This window comes from Suillus fuscotomentosus, assembly GCF_016647785.1.
Source record: "Suillus fuscotomentosus strain FC203 chromosome Unknown F5891scaffold_1, whole genome shotgun sequence".
Classification (NCBI taxonomy): domain Eukaryota; kingdom Fungi; phylum Basidiomycota; class Agaricomycetes; order Boletales; family Suillaceae; genus Suillus; species Suillus fuscotomentosus.
In genome coordinates, this window is record NW_024539513.1 from 2,357,029 (window position 1) to 2,372,474 (window position 15,446).

The 15,446-nt window shown below is 47.0% G+C and overlaps 2 protein-coding genes across 2 annotated transcripts; both read right to left on the bottom strand.

Annotated features, from left to right (window-relative positions):
• Positions 1-3,611: 3,611 nt before the first annotated feature.
• Positions 3,612-5,823, bottom strand: F5891DRAFT_1180385 (uncharacterized protein; the record flags this gene model as incomplete). The annotated part of the gene is made up of 4 exons (XM_041365923.1): positions 3,612-3,904; positions 3,957-4,041; positions 4,095-4,790; positions 4,843-5,823. The coding sequence occupies 4 exons, from the start codon at positions 5,821-5,823 to the stop codon at positions 3,612-3,614; spliced, it is 2,055 nt and encodes a 684-aa protein (XP_041234394.1).
• A 5,435-nt stretch (positions 5,824-11,258) lies between these two features.
• On the bottom strand, positions 11,259-13,253 carry F5891DRAFT_995015 (chitin synthase III catalytic subunit-domain-containing protein). The gene is made up of 4 exons (XM_041378319.1): positions 12,771-13,253; positions 12,522-12,706; positions 11,986-12,471; positions 11,259-11,929 (listed from the first exon to the last, which is right to left on the bottom strand). The coding sequence occupies exons 1-4, from the start codon at positions 12,916-12,918 to the stop codon at positions 11,663-11,665; spliced, it is 1,086 nt and encodes a 361-aa protein (XP_041234395.1). The 5' UTR covers positions 12,919-13,253; the 3' UTR covers positions 11,259-11,662.
• Between the last annotated feature and the right edge of the window lie 2,193 nt (positions 13,254-15,446).

The following is a 15,446-nucleotide window of genomic DNA, read 5'->3' on the forward strand; positions in this document are numbered from 1 at the left end:
GCCATGGAAGTTTCTCCGTCCACAAGTCTAGTGCTATGTTCTCGAACGCTGAGGATGAGACGCGGTCCCAGCAAAAACATCTGCAAGAGCGAGAAAAGTAGCACAACCCCATGATAAAGCGCATCTTCCGCGGAAATTCCGTTCTGCACAATCGAGGAGCAGTCAGATGGATATGAGTCAGTAGCGGATGGACGCGCCTGTACATTTGGAGAGAGCAAGCTCATGTGGAGGGAAGCAACGGCAACAAAGCTAGGATGTGCAGAACTTCAGCGTTAAGACAATGAGTCGCTCATGTTACGAGCTCACCTTGCGAAGTAAAATACGTGACTTTTTATTAACACCGTGAAACAGTCCTCAATAGTCGATCCTGTCGATAGTCGTTCGCGGAAATGCTTGATAGCAATACGGACTGAAAGATACAACACAAGAGCTTCCCATACAGTGCCGAGTATCCAAGTGATGGCTAATAAAAGGAGGTTACCTCCCTCGGAACTGCACTGATAAGCACCAGAAAGGATGAGCTCCTCTGTTATTTGTCTTGTGAGTCTGACACTCTGAAATCCTTCATGCATTACCAAATCTTACCTGCTGTAATATGTATGCTTTGTATTACCGTGATTACTCCGCTGGTGATCGTCACGGTAAGGAAGAATACAACGAGAAAGATGAGCATTTTTCTCGATCGCTGATACATGGCATGCAACCGAGTAATCATGATTACTAGCATGATATTTCAGCAAAATTAATAGTATTAGTGATATATTGAAGCCGAGTAGCTCACCGCCCAGGATGATGTTTGCGATGGTAAATATCCACCATTGTTCGAAATCGAAAAAAATGCCTGAAAAAGACTATCAGCAATGAGCATTATAGGGGATTAAGTCCAATATTACAGCTGTTCAGATGTTACATTTGATCAAAAATATCGAGAATGTCACTCGCCCCTACATGAGAATCGTGAGTTGGACGATAATGGGACGCATTGCTCGGATTACTCACAGCATCTGTTACGTAGACTGTCGTGATACTTGCTACATGCCACAGTTCGGTATATGTACGAAGACACGAAGAGTCGGAGAGACACACCCGGTATATCGAGGCTGGTTACGAGAGATGGCTTATTAGTACAGTGCTAACATGTTGGCCTTGCAAACGTACACAGCATATATTATTCCACCATAGCGCAACTGGAATGTCGTAAGGTAAACGCACTTGCCAATTGTAACTTGGTAAGGTACGTACAACGAGATATAAGACACTCATGACAGAACAGCGTCGCTTCTATTTCGAGTTCATATCAGAAATCATCTAGTTGTCCTTAGACTTCTAACATAGTAGTACTGCGCACACCCAGACTAGTTCAACCTGGAAAACAGTCAGTGATGAGACGGCAGCTCTGGCAATGACATCAACCTACCTCTCGTTCGAATGTCAGAGCTTGAGAGTGGCATAGAAACATCAGGAACTTCTTCAACAACTAGTAACCCGTGTCCTGCTTACCCCAATCGTATATCACCACGACTGTGGACGCAACTGTGGGACCAATTACTAAAAAGTCGATGATATAGCCAACAACAACCAGCTTGCTTCACGAACCTACATAATAGCTGCCCATTCGATCAAATTCGATATATGGCCACATGTTGGGATTATTTGAGACTAGGGTCATATTGAAGGGAGTGGGGTCAGTGAATGGCGAACTTGAGTAATGAGTACTAATATAGTACATCGCGCGGCCAGACTTGATTGAATCTAGGCTGGTTTTCGCTGTGGCGATATAGACACCGCGTTTCTAAAACCTGTTGATGGATTTATGCGCAATTGCAACAACTGTTCATATCGATGCCGTTTCTCGCCGAGAGCTTCTTGTACATTGCGGCTGGCGCCGACGGATCAGGGAAATGCTGTGAGATCATGATTGTAGGCGGCATTCACATCTGATGTGTTTCACAGACTTGCATAATAGCTACCATCCGATAAATTTGGTTTGACCACTCGTTTGAGAACACCGTCCTATTTGAGGGATAGTGTCGGTGTGTGGCAAAGCCGAGGTGGACTTCTAATGATGCTGTCCTATGATCGGAACATCCAGGACTCGAACTATCGGCTCTCCGATTGGCTGTGCATGCATTGAGTTTATTGTTGTATGAAATCAAGGTGAAGTCACTGACCTATCGATACTGTCTCAAAAAGCTATTCGTGTTGCAGCTCGCTGTCAGGGATATCAGGACTCGAGTTTTTTCAAGGCGTCAGCGGAATAATTAATTCATTAACAATACAGGCCTAGATCAACCTAACTCCGAGTCCCACCACCGGAAACGTTGACAGCAGACTCGGACTTACAACATCATAGGAATTCTGTAATCGAATTAGATCATGATGACCGGTAGCCCTTGGAGTCTGAGGCACGGCCGCAACTTGGCAAGGCTCGATAAATGAAGCTTATCCTTGAAAGAAAGATTCTGGTTCACTCTTTGGCCTGCCAGTAAGCTGTCGAAAACGGTTTGATTGGTGGTAAACCTCTGGAGCAGGTAGCAGACAGCCTAAGCGAAACCAACGTCAAGAGAATGCCGGGTCGACAACTTGAAGAAACTGTGTCGATAGTACTACTGCACAGCAAATAGCTCTAAGAGGAAAAGTATTTTTCAATCTCCACGGACGAATCCGGTCGCGAGCATTCATTCCAAAGATACGTGAGCAGCCTGAGGCAAAGAATCTTATCATCAAGGATTATTCAGTAAATACAAGATGACGTAGAGTAGGCAGTGCGAGTCAGGAAAACAAGTAATGCAGATATCTGAGTCGAGCATGATTAGCAAACTGATGAAGTTACTCGGTCTCTAAAAGTCAAATTTGTTTCGCTGTCAGCATCATGTTTGCCAATGATGACTGGGACGTGGGTCACGATGAGATTAGTAGTGAGCAACGGAAAGTGGTCCTTGTTGATGGTATTGTGGTAGCGTGAGTCTCGCGAAACATTCTGATGGCATCGTAGCGTCATGGATATCGTTGTATTATGGAGGTGAGTGTTGGCTGTCGTGAGTGTCGTGAAATGGTGTTTGTCTGAGTGTCGTGGGTGGTCTTGCTTGCCAGTGGTGTGGTGTTAGTATCGTGATGCATGCCATACTCTTCTGGTCAGCTTGTCGCCTATGTTGAGTGAGTCTGAAATGTCGTGAACCGTGGTGATAGGTGTTGTCCGTAGTAAGTATCGCAAAATTGAGTGTCGTGAGTGGTCTTGCTTGGTAGTGTTGTGGCATTATCGTGATGCATGTCATTAAATGGTCGTGATGATGTTGTACTCTTCTCATCAGCTTGTGGCCTGTGTTGAGCAAGTCCAGAATGTCGTGAACCGCGGTGATAGGCTTTGTCTGTCGTAAGTATCATGAAAGGGTCTTTGTCTGAGCGTCGTAGCGTCGTTCATGAGAGTGATCTCGCTTGATAGTGTCATGGCGTTAGTATCATGATGCATGTCATGATGGCGTCGTATTTTCTCGTTGGTATGTGGCCTGTGACCTTGGCGGGCTATCAGTGTTCGTTGTCAGTAGGCGGTAGTTGTCAGTGTTGTAGGTATTAGTGAAGCCGCAGCGGAGGGGCGTAAAACGTCGGAGGTGTCAGCAAGTGTCTCGCCGGGGTAGCAAAGGTGGAAAAGTGGTGGTAGCTGGAATCATGGCGACGACTGCATTTGTTCGATGGCAAAGTGACGCAAGACGGGCCTTGATTCGCGAGCCAGGCTCTAAAATATAAAATGCGTCTAATGTAAGAGGGAGCTGCGATCCTGGCGACTTCCGGTGGTTGCCGACCAGCATCGAGGTGAGCCCCACCTCCGCCATGACAGTGACCCAGCCGTCCATGAGGGATAATTGATCGACACAAATCTGTTTGCAGACTTGCGCAAGGTGGCCGACTAGTAATACCGAAATCAATAAGCAATTACGGTATGAAAAGGAATGACCGACCGATCCTGTGAGCGTGTCGCCGGAGGCGAGAACGCACGATGCTGTGGCAAGCAGAGTCCATTCGTAAAGATCTAGCAGGTTTGCGCTAACGAAGTATGATGAGTGACATGCCAAGCCTGACGATGAATATGCCCGTACCTTCTGCTGCTGCAGTTTATATGGGCGCGACTTCTCAGGAAGCGCTGTGAGAGGTAGAGGGATGAGTCGATCAGCGGCATATTTAGTAACGAGTATCAGAGGCTTTAGCCAGGAAGCAGCAGCCTTGGTCTTCTGAGCTAGCACGTGAGTGGGTCGGGCGGATTCAGATGGGCTAGTGTCAGTTTTCGTAGACAACGACATTGGGAGGCTATTGAGTAGAGCAAGTGGCCGAAAGTTTAGCGGATGAGAGGGAACATTGCGGATGGCGAGAGCATTTTCGACAGGGAGAGCATTTTCGATGACAAGACCATTGTTGGTGATGAGAGCTGGCATGCATGGGGGCAGGGTGTCGATGTGGTGTTCGACGTCTTTGGTGTCTAATGCTTCATCAGTGCCAGTGAAGACGCCCTCCACGTGTATGCAGTCATCCTTGGGGACTACAGATGGACTGCTACAGAGGGAATTTGTCGTCTGAAGCAAGGCATCCATGAGGTGTACGGATCCAGGAACAGACCGGTTAGCAGTACACGTAGGCATTGTCTGACATTTGTCGACTAGGACAAGTGGCCGAACATACGGCATACAGAAGGGGCTAATGATGTCGATAGTTGTGCTTGAGGCTGGGACATCAATGCGGACATTATCTGTAGTGTGCGCTGGTGCTTGCACCCCAGGCTGTGGCATAGCGTAGTTGACCTGGAGCAAACCGAATGTTAGGCAATGAAAAGTTAGATATGATGCTCCGTACCTTGTCAGAGAAGATGTCATTTGAGTCATCATCACAGGCTACAAGGGTAGTATCTGATGCGATAGAGGGGCGCTTACAATTGCTGAAATGTGACAAATCGAGGGTAGTAGTGATGTCGTTGGGTGTTGGTCTGAATACAGGTGACGATGATGATGAAAATAGTAGCAAGACGTCCTTCAAGCGGTCGTCGTCGCAGGCTACCAAGGAAGTATCTGATATGATCGAGAGGTCGAGAGTAGTGATGTTGTGTGACATTGTTGATTTGAATACAGGTGACGATGACAATGAAGATGGTAGCAAGACGTCCTTCGAGTAGTCGTCGTCGCAGGCTACAAGGGTAGTATCTGATGCGATGGAGAGGCGCTTACAATTGTTGAAATGTGACAAATCGAGGGTAGTAGTGATGTCGTCGGGCATTGTTGATATGAATACAGGTGACGATGACAATGAGGATGGTAGCAAGACGTCCTTCAAGCGGTCGCCGTCGCAGGCTACAAGGGTAGTATTCGATGTGATGGAGAGGCGCTTACAATTGCCTGAGTATGACAAATCGAGAGTAGTTATGTTGTGCGACATTGTCGATCTGAATACAGGTGAAGATGACACTGAAGATGGAGATGACTGTAGAAAAGACCTCCGGGCTGGAACTGGCAACACGAAATTCACGGGTGGGTGACGATCCGGAGTACCTTGATGTAACTTGCACGCTGGGCACGTCGTTCTCAGCAGCCTTGGTGTTGCATCGGGAACATGCTCGCCAGTGGAGGGTGCACTGGTATCGTTGCTCAGATACATTGAAGCGGCCTCATCGGCAGCTAGGATCAAGATAATTGTCGACTTGAATGCCGACACGACGAGGCCGGCGGTACCCTTCCTTGGTCCAGATCGGATTGGACGGAGAACCGTTTCCTCGAAGAACGATACCGAGATTAAGGCCGTAATGGTGAAACGTGAAGCAACGTAAAAGGTAGTAGAAATCATAATGTTGGCGGAATATCGTTGAATGTGGGGTAATGCTGGCAAGATACTTATTCGACGGGGAGCCGATTCCAGGATATCCCACCGGTTACGAATATTTGTGCGTGCTTGCCTGGATAAACACGACGCGTCAGTCACGTGTTGAAAAATTAACCTATGTTTGCAATAAAACATTCGAATACCTTGATACAATGGTTTTTTTGGCCTAGATTGGACAACGCACGCATCGTCTCAAGACTTGCTGTCCATTTTACAGCACGCATCCACTGGTGTTATTGTTTGCATTCAAGTTCGAGGAGCTCGTCATAACGGACACATCATGTACCTTCCGGTATAACTTACAAGGTATGACCTCACATATGACCTTTTTTGTGGACTCATCACCTTATATCATCCCACAAAACATCCCTATTCCCTGTTGAGAATTCAGAATTGAGGTCATTCACAGACGTACTTCACGAAACCTATTGGTCGACGAATTCAACGATCAAATTCTAGACACTCGAGCTACCTGGTGACTACTGTGAGTGTAGAATGACGATGCACTGAATGAAATGCTAAAAGATTCGCAGATTGCTATTACATCGTAAAAGAAGCGGGCCATGCACCTATTGACGCGCCTGGATAAACACCAGGGTACTTAGCAATGTTTCCTGCATCCGGAATCCCTCCTCATCGACTGGATCTCGAGATAAATTGCGTGTGCGCGATTCAACGCAACCTCTCGGTCGAAAAGGGAAAGGGCTTGGTGAGAAATGTATGAGTACAGTAACAGCTCTACGTCGTCGATTCTCGAAGTGCAACTGCTCAACAATCTCGGGAACCACAGCATTCGACGTATTGCGTTTTCTTTTCATACTTACCGCTCCAATTGGATTCCTTGGCAACTAGCTTGCGCGACTACTTCCAATGGCTGCCAGCCTAGGTCTCTTTCTCTCGCACAGTTCTCAATCTTACAACAGATCCTTTTACTCGTGGTCAACTATATACTGCATTATCCCGAGTCAAAAGCCGTCGAGATACGTTATGCTTATTTGCAGGAGGAAATGATAAGAAAGACAGCGCAAATATAGCATGCACAAGTCTGCTTTTGCAATAGAGCGACCACTTGTATAGAATATGATAATATTGTCAACAACAGCGATCTGGACAGCCTGATCATGATACATATTCCCGTTACCCTCGATATCCAGCATAATATTTGTTACGATGGTACGTGCGTTCATCAGATTCGAAGCATCATTGAATGTGTATGGAAACATATGACGAGGCTATTTCTCAAACATAAAAAAACATATCAATCAGTACCACGATGAAACTCCGAAATCCAAACAGCCTCCCTGCAATACACCAACGCCAAGATATCAATATCTTCCCCTACTACTCATCACCACCAGTCGACACGACTGCACTCTCCTGGAAGGCAAGTGTAGTCGCGCCAGTTGCTTCGTCGAAGTTATTCACGAGCCTAGTGCTGTGTTCTCGAACGCTGAGAACGAGGCGCGGTCCCAGTAAAAACATCTGCAAGAGTGCGGAAAGTAGCGCAATAGCGTAATAAAGCTCAGCTCCTGCAGAATTTCCGCTCTGCACAATCGAAGAGCAGTCAGATGGATGTGAGTCAGTAACGGATGGGCCCACCGGTAAATTTGGAGAGAGCAAGCTAATGCGGAAGGAAGCAACGGCAGCAAAGCTAGAACATGAAAACATCAACGTTAAAACGATAAGTCGCTCAAGTTACGAGCTCACCTTGCAAAGTAAAATACATGACTTTTTATTAACATCATGAAACAGTCCTCAATAATCGATCCTGTCGATAGTCGTTCACGAAAATGGTTTATAGCAACCCTGACTGAAAGATACAACGCGGAAACTTCCCATACAGTGCCGAGTATCCAAGTGATGGCTGATAGAAGAAGGCTATTTCCCCCGTAATTGCACTGATAAATACCGGAGAGGACGAGCTCCTCTGTTATTTGTCTTGTGAGCCTAACCTTTCTGAAGCCCTTCGTGCATTAACGAAGCCTACCTGCTGTAAGATGTGTGCTTTGTATTACCGTGATCACTCCGCTGCTGATCGTCACGGTAAAGAAGAATACAACGAGAAAGATGAGCATCTTTCTCGATCGCTGATACATGGCATGCAGCCGAAAAATCATGATCACTAGCATGATATTTCAGTCAAGTCAATAGCACTAGTGATATATTGAAGCCAAGTAGCTCACCTCCCAGGATGATGTTTGCGATGCTAAACATCCACCATTGTTCGAAATCGAAAAACGTGCCTGCAAGACAATCAGTAATGAGCATTATATGGGACTAAGTTCGATCTCACAGCTGTCTAAATGTTACATTTAATCAACAATATCAAAAATTTCCTCACCCCTACATGAGAGAATCGTGAGCTGGACGATAATGGGACGCATTGCTCGGATTACTCACAGCATCTGTCACGTAGACTGTCGTGATATTTGCTACATGCCCCAGTTTGGTATATTTGAAAAGACACGAAGAGTCGGAGACACACACCCGGTATATCGAAGCTGGTTACAAGAGATGGCTTATTAGTACAGTGCTAACGTGTTGGCCTTGCAAACGTACACAGCATACATTATTCCACCATAGCGCAACTGGAATGTCGTAAGGTAAGCGCACTTGCCAATTGTAACTTGAGAAAGTACGTACAGCGAGATACAAGACACTCATGACGGACCAGCGTCGCTTCTATTTGGGATCCATACCGAAAGTCGTCCAGTAGTCCTTGGACTTCTAACATAGTACTATACTCACCCAAACTAGTTCAACCTACAAAACCATTAGTGATGAGACGGCAGCTCTGGCAATGACATCAACCTACCTCTTGATCGAATGTCAGCACTTGGGAGTAGTATGGAGACATCAGCAACTTCTTGGTAACTAGTGGCACCCCATGTCCTGCTCACCCCAGTCGTATAGTACCGCAACACTGGACACAACTGCGTAACCAATTACTAAAAAGTCGATGATAGAGCCAACATTAACCGGCTTGCTTCACGAACCTGTATAATAGCTTTCACCGCTATAAAATCCGATAGACGGCCACATAGCAGGACTATTTGAAACTACGGTCATACTGAAGGAAAGTGGGGTCGGTGAATGGTGAACTTGAAACTTGAGTACTTGAATAGTGAGTAACTCGTAGATAGGGATTTCGTGGCCCGACTTGATTGAATCCGGCCGGTTTCCGCTGTGGGTGCGATAATGATAAACGCCGCGTTTCAACTATTCATCCCTGTCTCGTCAGCAATCGTACCATCACTTCTACCGCGCCGCTTAATCGGCACCTACAGAAGTCGGCAGAGATGCAAATGTTACGATATGTTACATAGGCCGGTTTCAAAGTCAACTGAGCAGTCAAACTGCTAGCAAGAAGGCAAAGTCAGTTAGTATTCGGTGTGAATGAGCAAATGCAGTATTCACTACTAATTGATAGGAGCTATGTCCAAGTACGAAAGTGACCCACTAGTGCTGTAATCTCGTAGCTTTCCTCGTCTACCTTGCTTGACTTGAGAGCTTGAGATCTTGAGAATCATGATGTAGTAGACCGGCGGCTACTATCGATATCAGCGGCCATATTAACAAACCCCATGCGTCAGTCACGTGTTGAAAAATCAACTATGATGTTTGCGCGGGTACACCCACTGCAATTGCCAACGGTCAGTTCGAATTTAAGCTCGACTTCCTCCCGCCCGCGAAAGCCAGGAGCAGTCGAATGATCGAATGTGGTTGTTATGCTTGTCACAGCTATACTCGATCAATCGATTCGCAACTTTCAGCTTTATATGACTCACCTCTAACTTTTTTTTCGCTCATGGCCCGACGGCGGCACGACTATGGAAAGTTGAAAATGCGATAGACAGTGATTGTTTATTGCTTTCCTCATACGCAGACTGATTGGCTTGTTATGTCAAATGCAGAATTTTGCCCCACTTTGAAGTCGTTGACTCAAACTATCTCGGGATAGTTGCCACATTCGAGTTGTGAGACTTAGGCCTGTCTTGATACGAGCCTCCCAGCCGGTCCACCCTGCCCTACCCCATCGAAGGTCTTCATTGTTAAGTGTCGCAAGATGGACAGGTATAATCAAGGCGCAGCATTGTTCTCGAGCGCTCAGACATCTTGTTCGTTTCCAGCACGTGAAGGATTGGTGGTTTCTAATATGGGAGTCGATTCGTCTTGAACGACGCGATACAACAACCATCGCAACTAGGTGTCTCGTTTCGAGATCGGATCCCTGTTCTTGTTCTCAGTACGTAGTGATTGATGTCACCTGAAACAAAATGGTTAAATACCTTCCAAAAGACAATGGTTCGGCGGCCTAGGCCCTAGATTGGACAATGCACACATAGTCTCGGCCGCACAGCACCTCCAAAAGACTAGATGCCATTTTGACACATCCGCTGGTGTTATTTTTGCATTCGAGGAGCTCGTCGAAGCCATCCAAAACGGACACATCAATTCGTGGCTGTTCCTTTCAGTATTACTTACGAGGTAAGCTGTCTATGGCTCGATCTTGTGACAGCATCTGGAAAAACTGTTCAAGGTTATTGGAAGCAAATTGCATGCAAACCTGCATACCGGTGGTACCTTTTCATTGATGGCCTCGGCCTTACCAACGCTATGGATCTGCCGGCGTATAGCGCGGAGAGTCTTACTCATACGCAGCACAAGTACATCATCGTCACGACTCATGCATCATGCACATGGCTGCCCTTGATAATCTATTCACCATCTTCAAATTACAATACAAACATGGCACAAGTGCGCGATCGGTGTATTCGTCCCAATGAGCTTTTCAAGTGCCGACACTTTCTTGCGGCTGATGGGCGTAGCATGCGACGGTGGACGATCAAATCTAGTAGCCCCGGACGTAACCCTAAGCAAGATCTCAAATTTTCATTGGGGGCTAGGCTCTAGCCTCAGCCATTAAAAGTAACCTCTCTAAAGGAGACTTGCAACGCTGTTATGCACAACGTTGACATGAGATCGAATTATATCATATCTCATCATGGGGTTTATGGAGGTGTTGTGAACGTAGCTCTGTTTCAAGGTACACCTTACATATCTCCTTTTTCGTAGACTCATCACCTTGTATCATCCTGCAAAATATCCCTATCCCCTATTGAGACTTCAGCCCCTCACTCGGTCCGATACCCAAACTGCAGTGCGCACTGCGGACTCACTGAGGCTGCGGACTCTGGGTGGTCTTGCCAAGCAGATGGTGGTGCATCTCCGGCACCCGCATCTGATCATCGGAAGTTGACAGGGACTATATCGCTGCATGGGGTCGTTAACAAGTCTTTGGCCGCAATCTTCCAAGGAAACACGTACATATAGAATACAATAATATAATATCGTCAACGACGGCGATCTGAACAGCCCGCGTACAGCCTGATCCATATTCTTGACACCCTCGATATTCAGCGCATTGTTTGTTACGATGGTACGGCGCGTTCATCAGATTCGAAGCATATAATTGAATGTGTACGGAATCTATGCGTTCGCACTTGATCCCAGACTGCAAAGTGGCGTGATCATCGATTTGGTGCATGAAACGTTCAAAGATGAGTTCCATCTATATTCAGATCTGTGCTCATCTAGATATCCAGAGCAATATCCGAGTCCTGCGAGATCATCGAATCAGGCGGCCGCACTCTTCGAAATAGTGTGGAGTATCTATCTGCATGACCGATTCACTCGTAAGCTTCCTGATCATGAGAGTGAATTAAAGCTAGTGTCTGTAGAAAGTACCGTGAATTCACTGTCGTCCATATCTACATTTGCGTAATAGTCCTTTTTAAAGTCCTCAATAGCCTTCAGACGTCGGTGGATAAGCCCTTCGCGCGCCACCATAGCCTCCTTGTCCGTAACCACCCTGGGCACCATATGCTTGCTTGCCGCCGTAATACTGTGTACCACTAACACCGCCCACAAGGCTCGCAGCTCCAGCATGGTAGCTTGATGCGTCCTCCTCGTAGTCTGCACTAGGAGTTGTGGCTGAAGCCGTGAGAAGTGGGTCCTTGACTTCCCAGACCGCAGCTTTAGATCCAACAGAGAACTCGAGGTCTTCACGCTGTGTAAAACATTATATAAGGATACGTGAAACGGATGACTGGCGAACAAACTCACCGTGATACTGTCCCAGTATTTGTAGACCATCATAACACTCAACAAGACACACAGAGTGAAGAAGAACAGGCCATCCAAGTAATGCTTGATAGCGTCACAGATGGTGACGCTGAAAGCGAACAGGAGAACTTGAGCGATCGCGTAGAACGAGATTCCAAAGATGATGTCGCCGAGGGGCCAGCGGTCGTCAAGAGTCCGGAATACAAGAACGAGCTGTAATATAGTATATGTGGCGACGCACAGGATGGGCCAGATGAGGTAAATAACGAAGAGCGCGATAGGTTTCGTTGGGGAGAATGAAACAAAAGATTTGAAGGTGGCGATAGCGATGAAGAATGATGCTCCGAAGACGGCGAAACAGCATATCCGAAGGAGCCAAAGAGAGAGAGGCGTCCCGTCTTCAGCGAATTGGAATCCAACGAAGCCGTTGATGAGCAGACAGCAGTAGGCAGCTGCTACTAGACCTGTATAACCTGCAGCAAACCACTACGTACATTTGGTATAAGATCATCACATGATTTTGCACGATAACTCACAGGATAGCTGACGTTTGAAGTCGGTATGATTCCCGAGTCTAGGAACATTGCGAGAAGTTCGATGACCATGTACATCCAAAAAAACATCACAATCTCTTTTCGTCCCACTGCAGTGTACTTTGAGCGAATATGGTAGATCATAATTGCAGTCATGATTATTGCGACGATGTGAACAAAACATGTGGCTAAGCAGATAAAAGTCAGCCTTGATCGGTGAGTACGCCACATTCATGGTCTTGGAATACATACAAGGCTGAAAGATGAGGGTCTGGCCGATTTGAACGTTGCGCGAGTAGCAAGTGGGCTCTACGCCTTCTCCAGAGGTGCCCATCAATGGACAAATGACGAGAGCAGCAGTGCTGCACACTCCATCGAAGGAGCCAAACGTGATGGCCATGGCGCCGTCTAGATATGAGCAATTAAAGGGGTGTTGTGTGAGCGTTCGATAGGTGAATGTCGGGTGATATTTGGTGTATGCAGCGGCAGGGCCCTGGCCTGGTTACGTTCAACGTGCGTTGTGAAGAGATTGAACAAAAGCGAGCGAAACGTGATTAGTTCAAACTATTCAAACAGAATATCTGGCGAGTTTTCAGGTAACTGGCCTGCAAGTAAACCACCCGGCGGGTATTGTGTAAAAAGACAGAGAGCGGGCTCGTCGCCCTACGAGTATGTGAATGCGGCGGACAACGACTGGCAAGGTTGAATTACGATCCCACGCCACTTCCAGACGAGTCAAGCATGCTTGGTCTCTCCCTGAACCCACCACACAGTAAATTAGAATCGACGACTTGTGCTCTGTGGTCCTTCTAGAACCTGTTCTCGTCGATCAAAGGCAGCCGGTGCGCTCATTATGTCCATCTACCTGAAATGAAGTCAATGGCACGACACGGCGCCACTCTACTACTACACCTGGGCGAAGACTTCGGGTTTGCCTTTGGGCCCTTGCATCAACGTTTCAATATGGCTCCTCAAGGCCTCAAGGACTTTACATCGAGGACACTTGGTTCTGATTACAATGTGACACACTAAGTACAGCTGCTTAGAAGAGGACGCCGCGGCCTGCCTCCAGTCGCTGCATTGCAAGGCAATTCCTGATTAGGTCTGATTAGGTGCGTTGCATATACGTACTGCGAAATCATTGTATAGGACTGGGTCGCCCTGGCCTATACCCCCGCCCAAGACGGACTGTCAACGTTGTACGGTCCGGTTCTTGGATGGCCCTTTGCGGACTGAGAGTAACCGGTGACTGCAAGATCCGCGTTTTTTTTTTTACGAAACGTGCGCCTGTACACGTTGATATCTCCCACACGTAAATAACGGGTCGCCTACACATGTCTCACGATTTCGCCGCACTGTGAGCAGAATTGTACGTGCACCGCTCAAACGCTGCATTACCTTTGTTCAACTGTTCTGATATCCTTAGTCTGGATACCACGTGCCCCGGTATCATAGTACCTATGCACGAACACGTGTATGTAATTACTACAACAGTTCATAGTATTGGAACTCAGTTTCTCGAATCCATATGGCCTCGTATTTCTACTTACTAGTATAGTCTGATGCTGACTTCTGCGAACACCGGAACACTAAATATTAGTACTGACGACATCGTACATGCTGATCTATGTGGGAATTTCGGGAATACAGTGCGTCACCTTGACTATTCAGTTTGGAGCATAACAGAAGTATCTCCTTTGGGAGTAAGCCGTTAGTATCTAAAGACTATGGCTAACTGAGCCTTGAGTTGTGCGCCCACTCCCATGGATGGGGTAACGACCTTGCTCGTGGCACGGTTCTCAAGCTCACAGGCGAATAGTTTCGGATAGTCTGTTTCAAATAAACGCACACACCGGCTGATATTCTTGGCAAGAAGTTTTCAACGCCGATAGCATGGCCAACAGCCGCGTTGGTGCAGAACCTTACTTGGTGGCGTTTTTGAGCTTTTTGGTTTCCTAACGTTTGACTACAGAGTTACAGTAGTACATACTAGAAGGTACTAGTTCGTCTAGTACTAAGATACCTCCGTGGTTCTATCACCCAGAAATGAGCCCTGTCACTTGTTCGTTACCGCTAGATCAATGGCCACAGCCGAATATCAAAAGTGTCCTTTTCCTTGCGTTCATCAAATGTATAATGACACCGCAGGGTCATGGACTCACGAGTTTGGGAAGGTTTGTTTATACTCAGATCCGGATGGCTTGGCTTGGCCATTTTGGTGTGCCACTATGGATAGCACCAATGGCAATGGCAGCTTCTCGCTCGGAGACTTTTTACAGCGGAACCCATGTGCAGCCCGAAGCCGCGCATCCTTCACAAAGTCCATTTCGACCGATATTTCAAAATACGGGTCCACCCTCATTTCACGGGCGAAATTCGACCAAGATGTCATTTTAGCGACAGTGAAATGCCTCGGTGATTATGGGTACAAGCGTAGGATCCATTTGGCTTGAGCTGCGGAAAGTAGCGGCAAATATCGTTGTCAGCCAAACAGGGCCGATGATTGAACGTGGCATTGTCAAATGTCGATATGGTTTCTGTGATTTGCGTCCCGGGCTACTTGGCTACGGTCTGCTCGCCTCCATGGGCTGGATCACGCGTGACAGTCATACAGACATGTGCATGCGGCAGAGAAGACGACAAACTTGGGCCGGTTTGCCCGTTGCGTAGCGATAGTGCCATGGGTGTTTGCCAAATAAGTGAAAGTTCATGGGGAGCGCCTATAAGTAGATTGCCGTTGATTCTGGACACTGACTCAGTACAGCAAACCCGCTGAAAGTCCATGATGCGGCGTTGGGTCGAAATCTTCGTATGTACGCCACTTTGTCCGCTTCTGGCGCATGGAAATCAGTAGTAATCGACTTGTGCCAATTGATCATGGAATCAGGGAGATGGCGCCGTGCGGGGACTTGCTGTCTAATGGGCTTA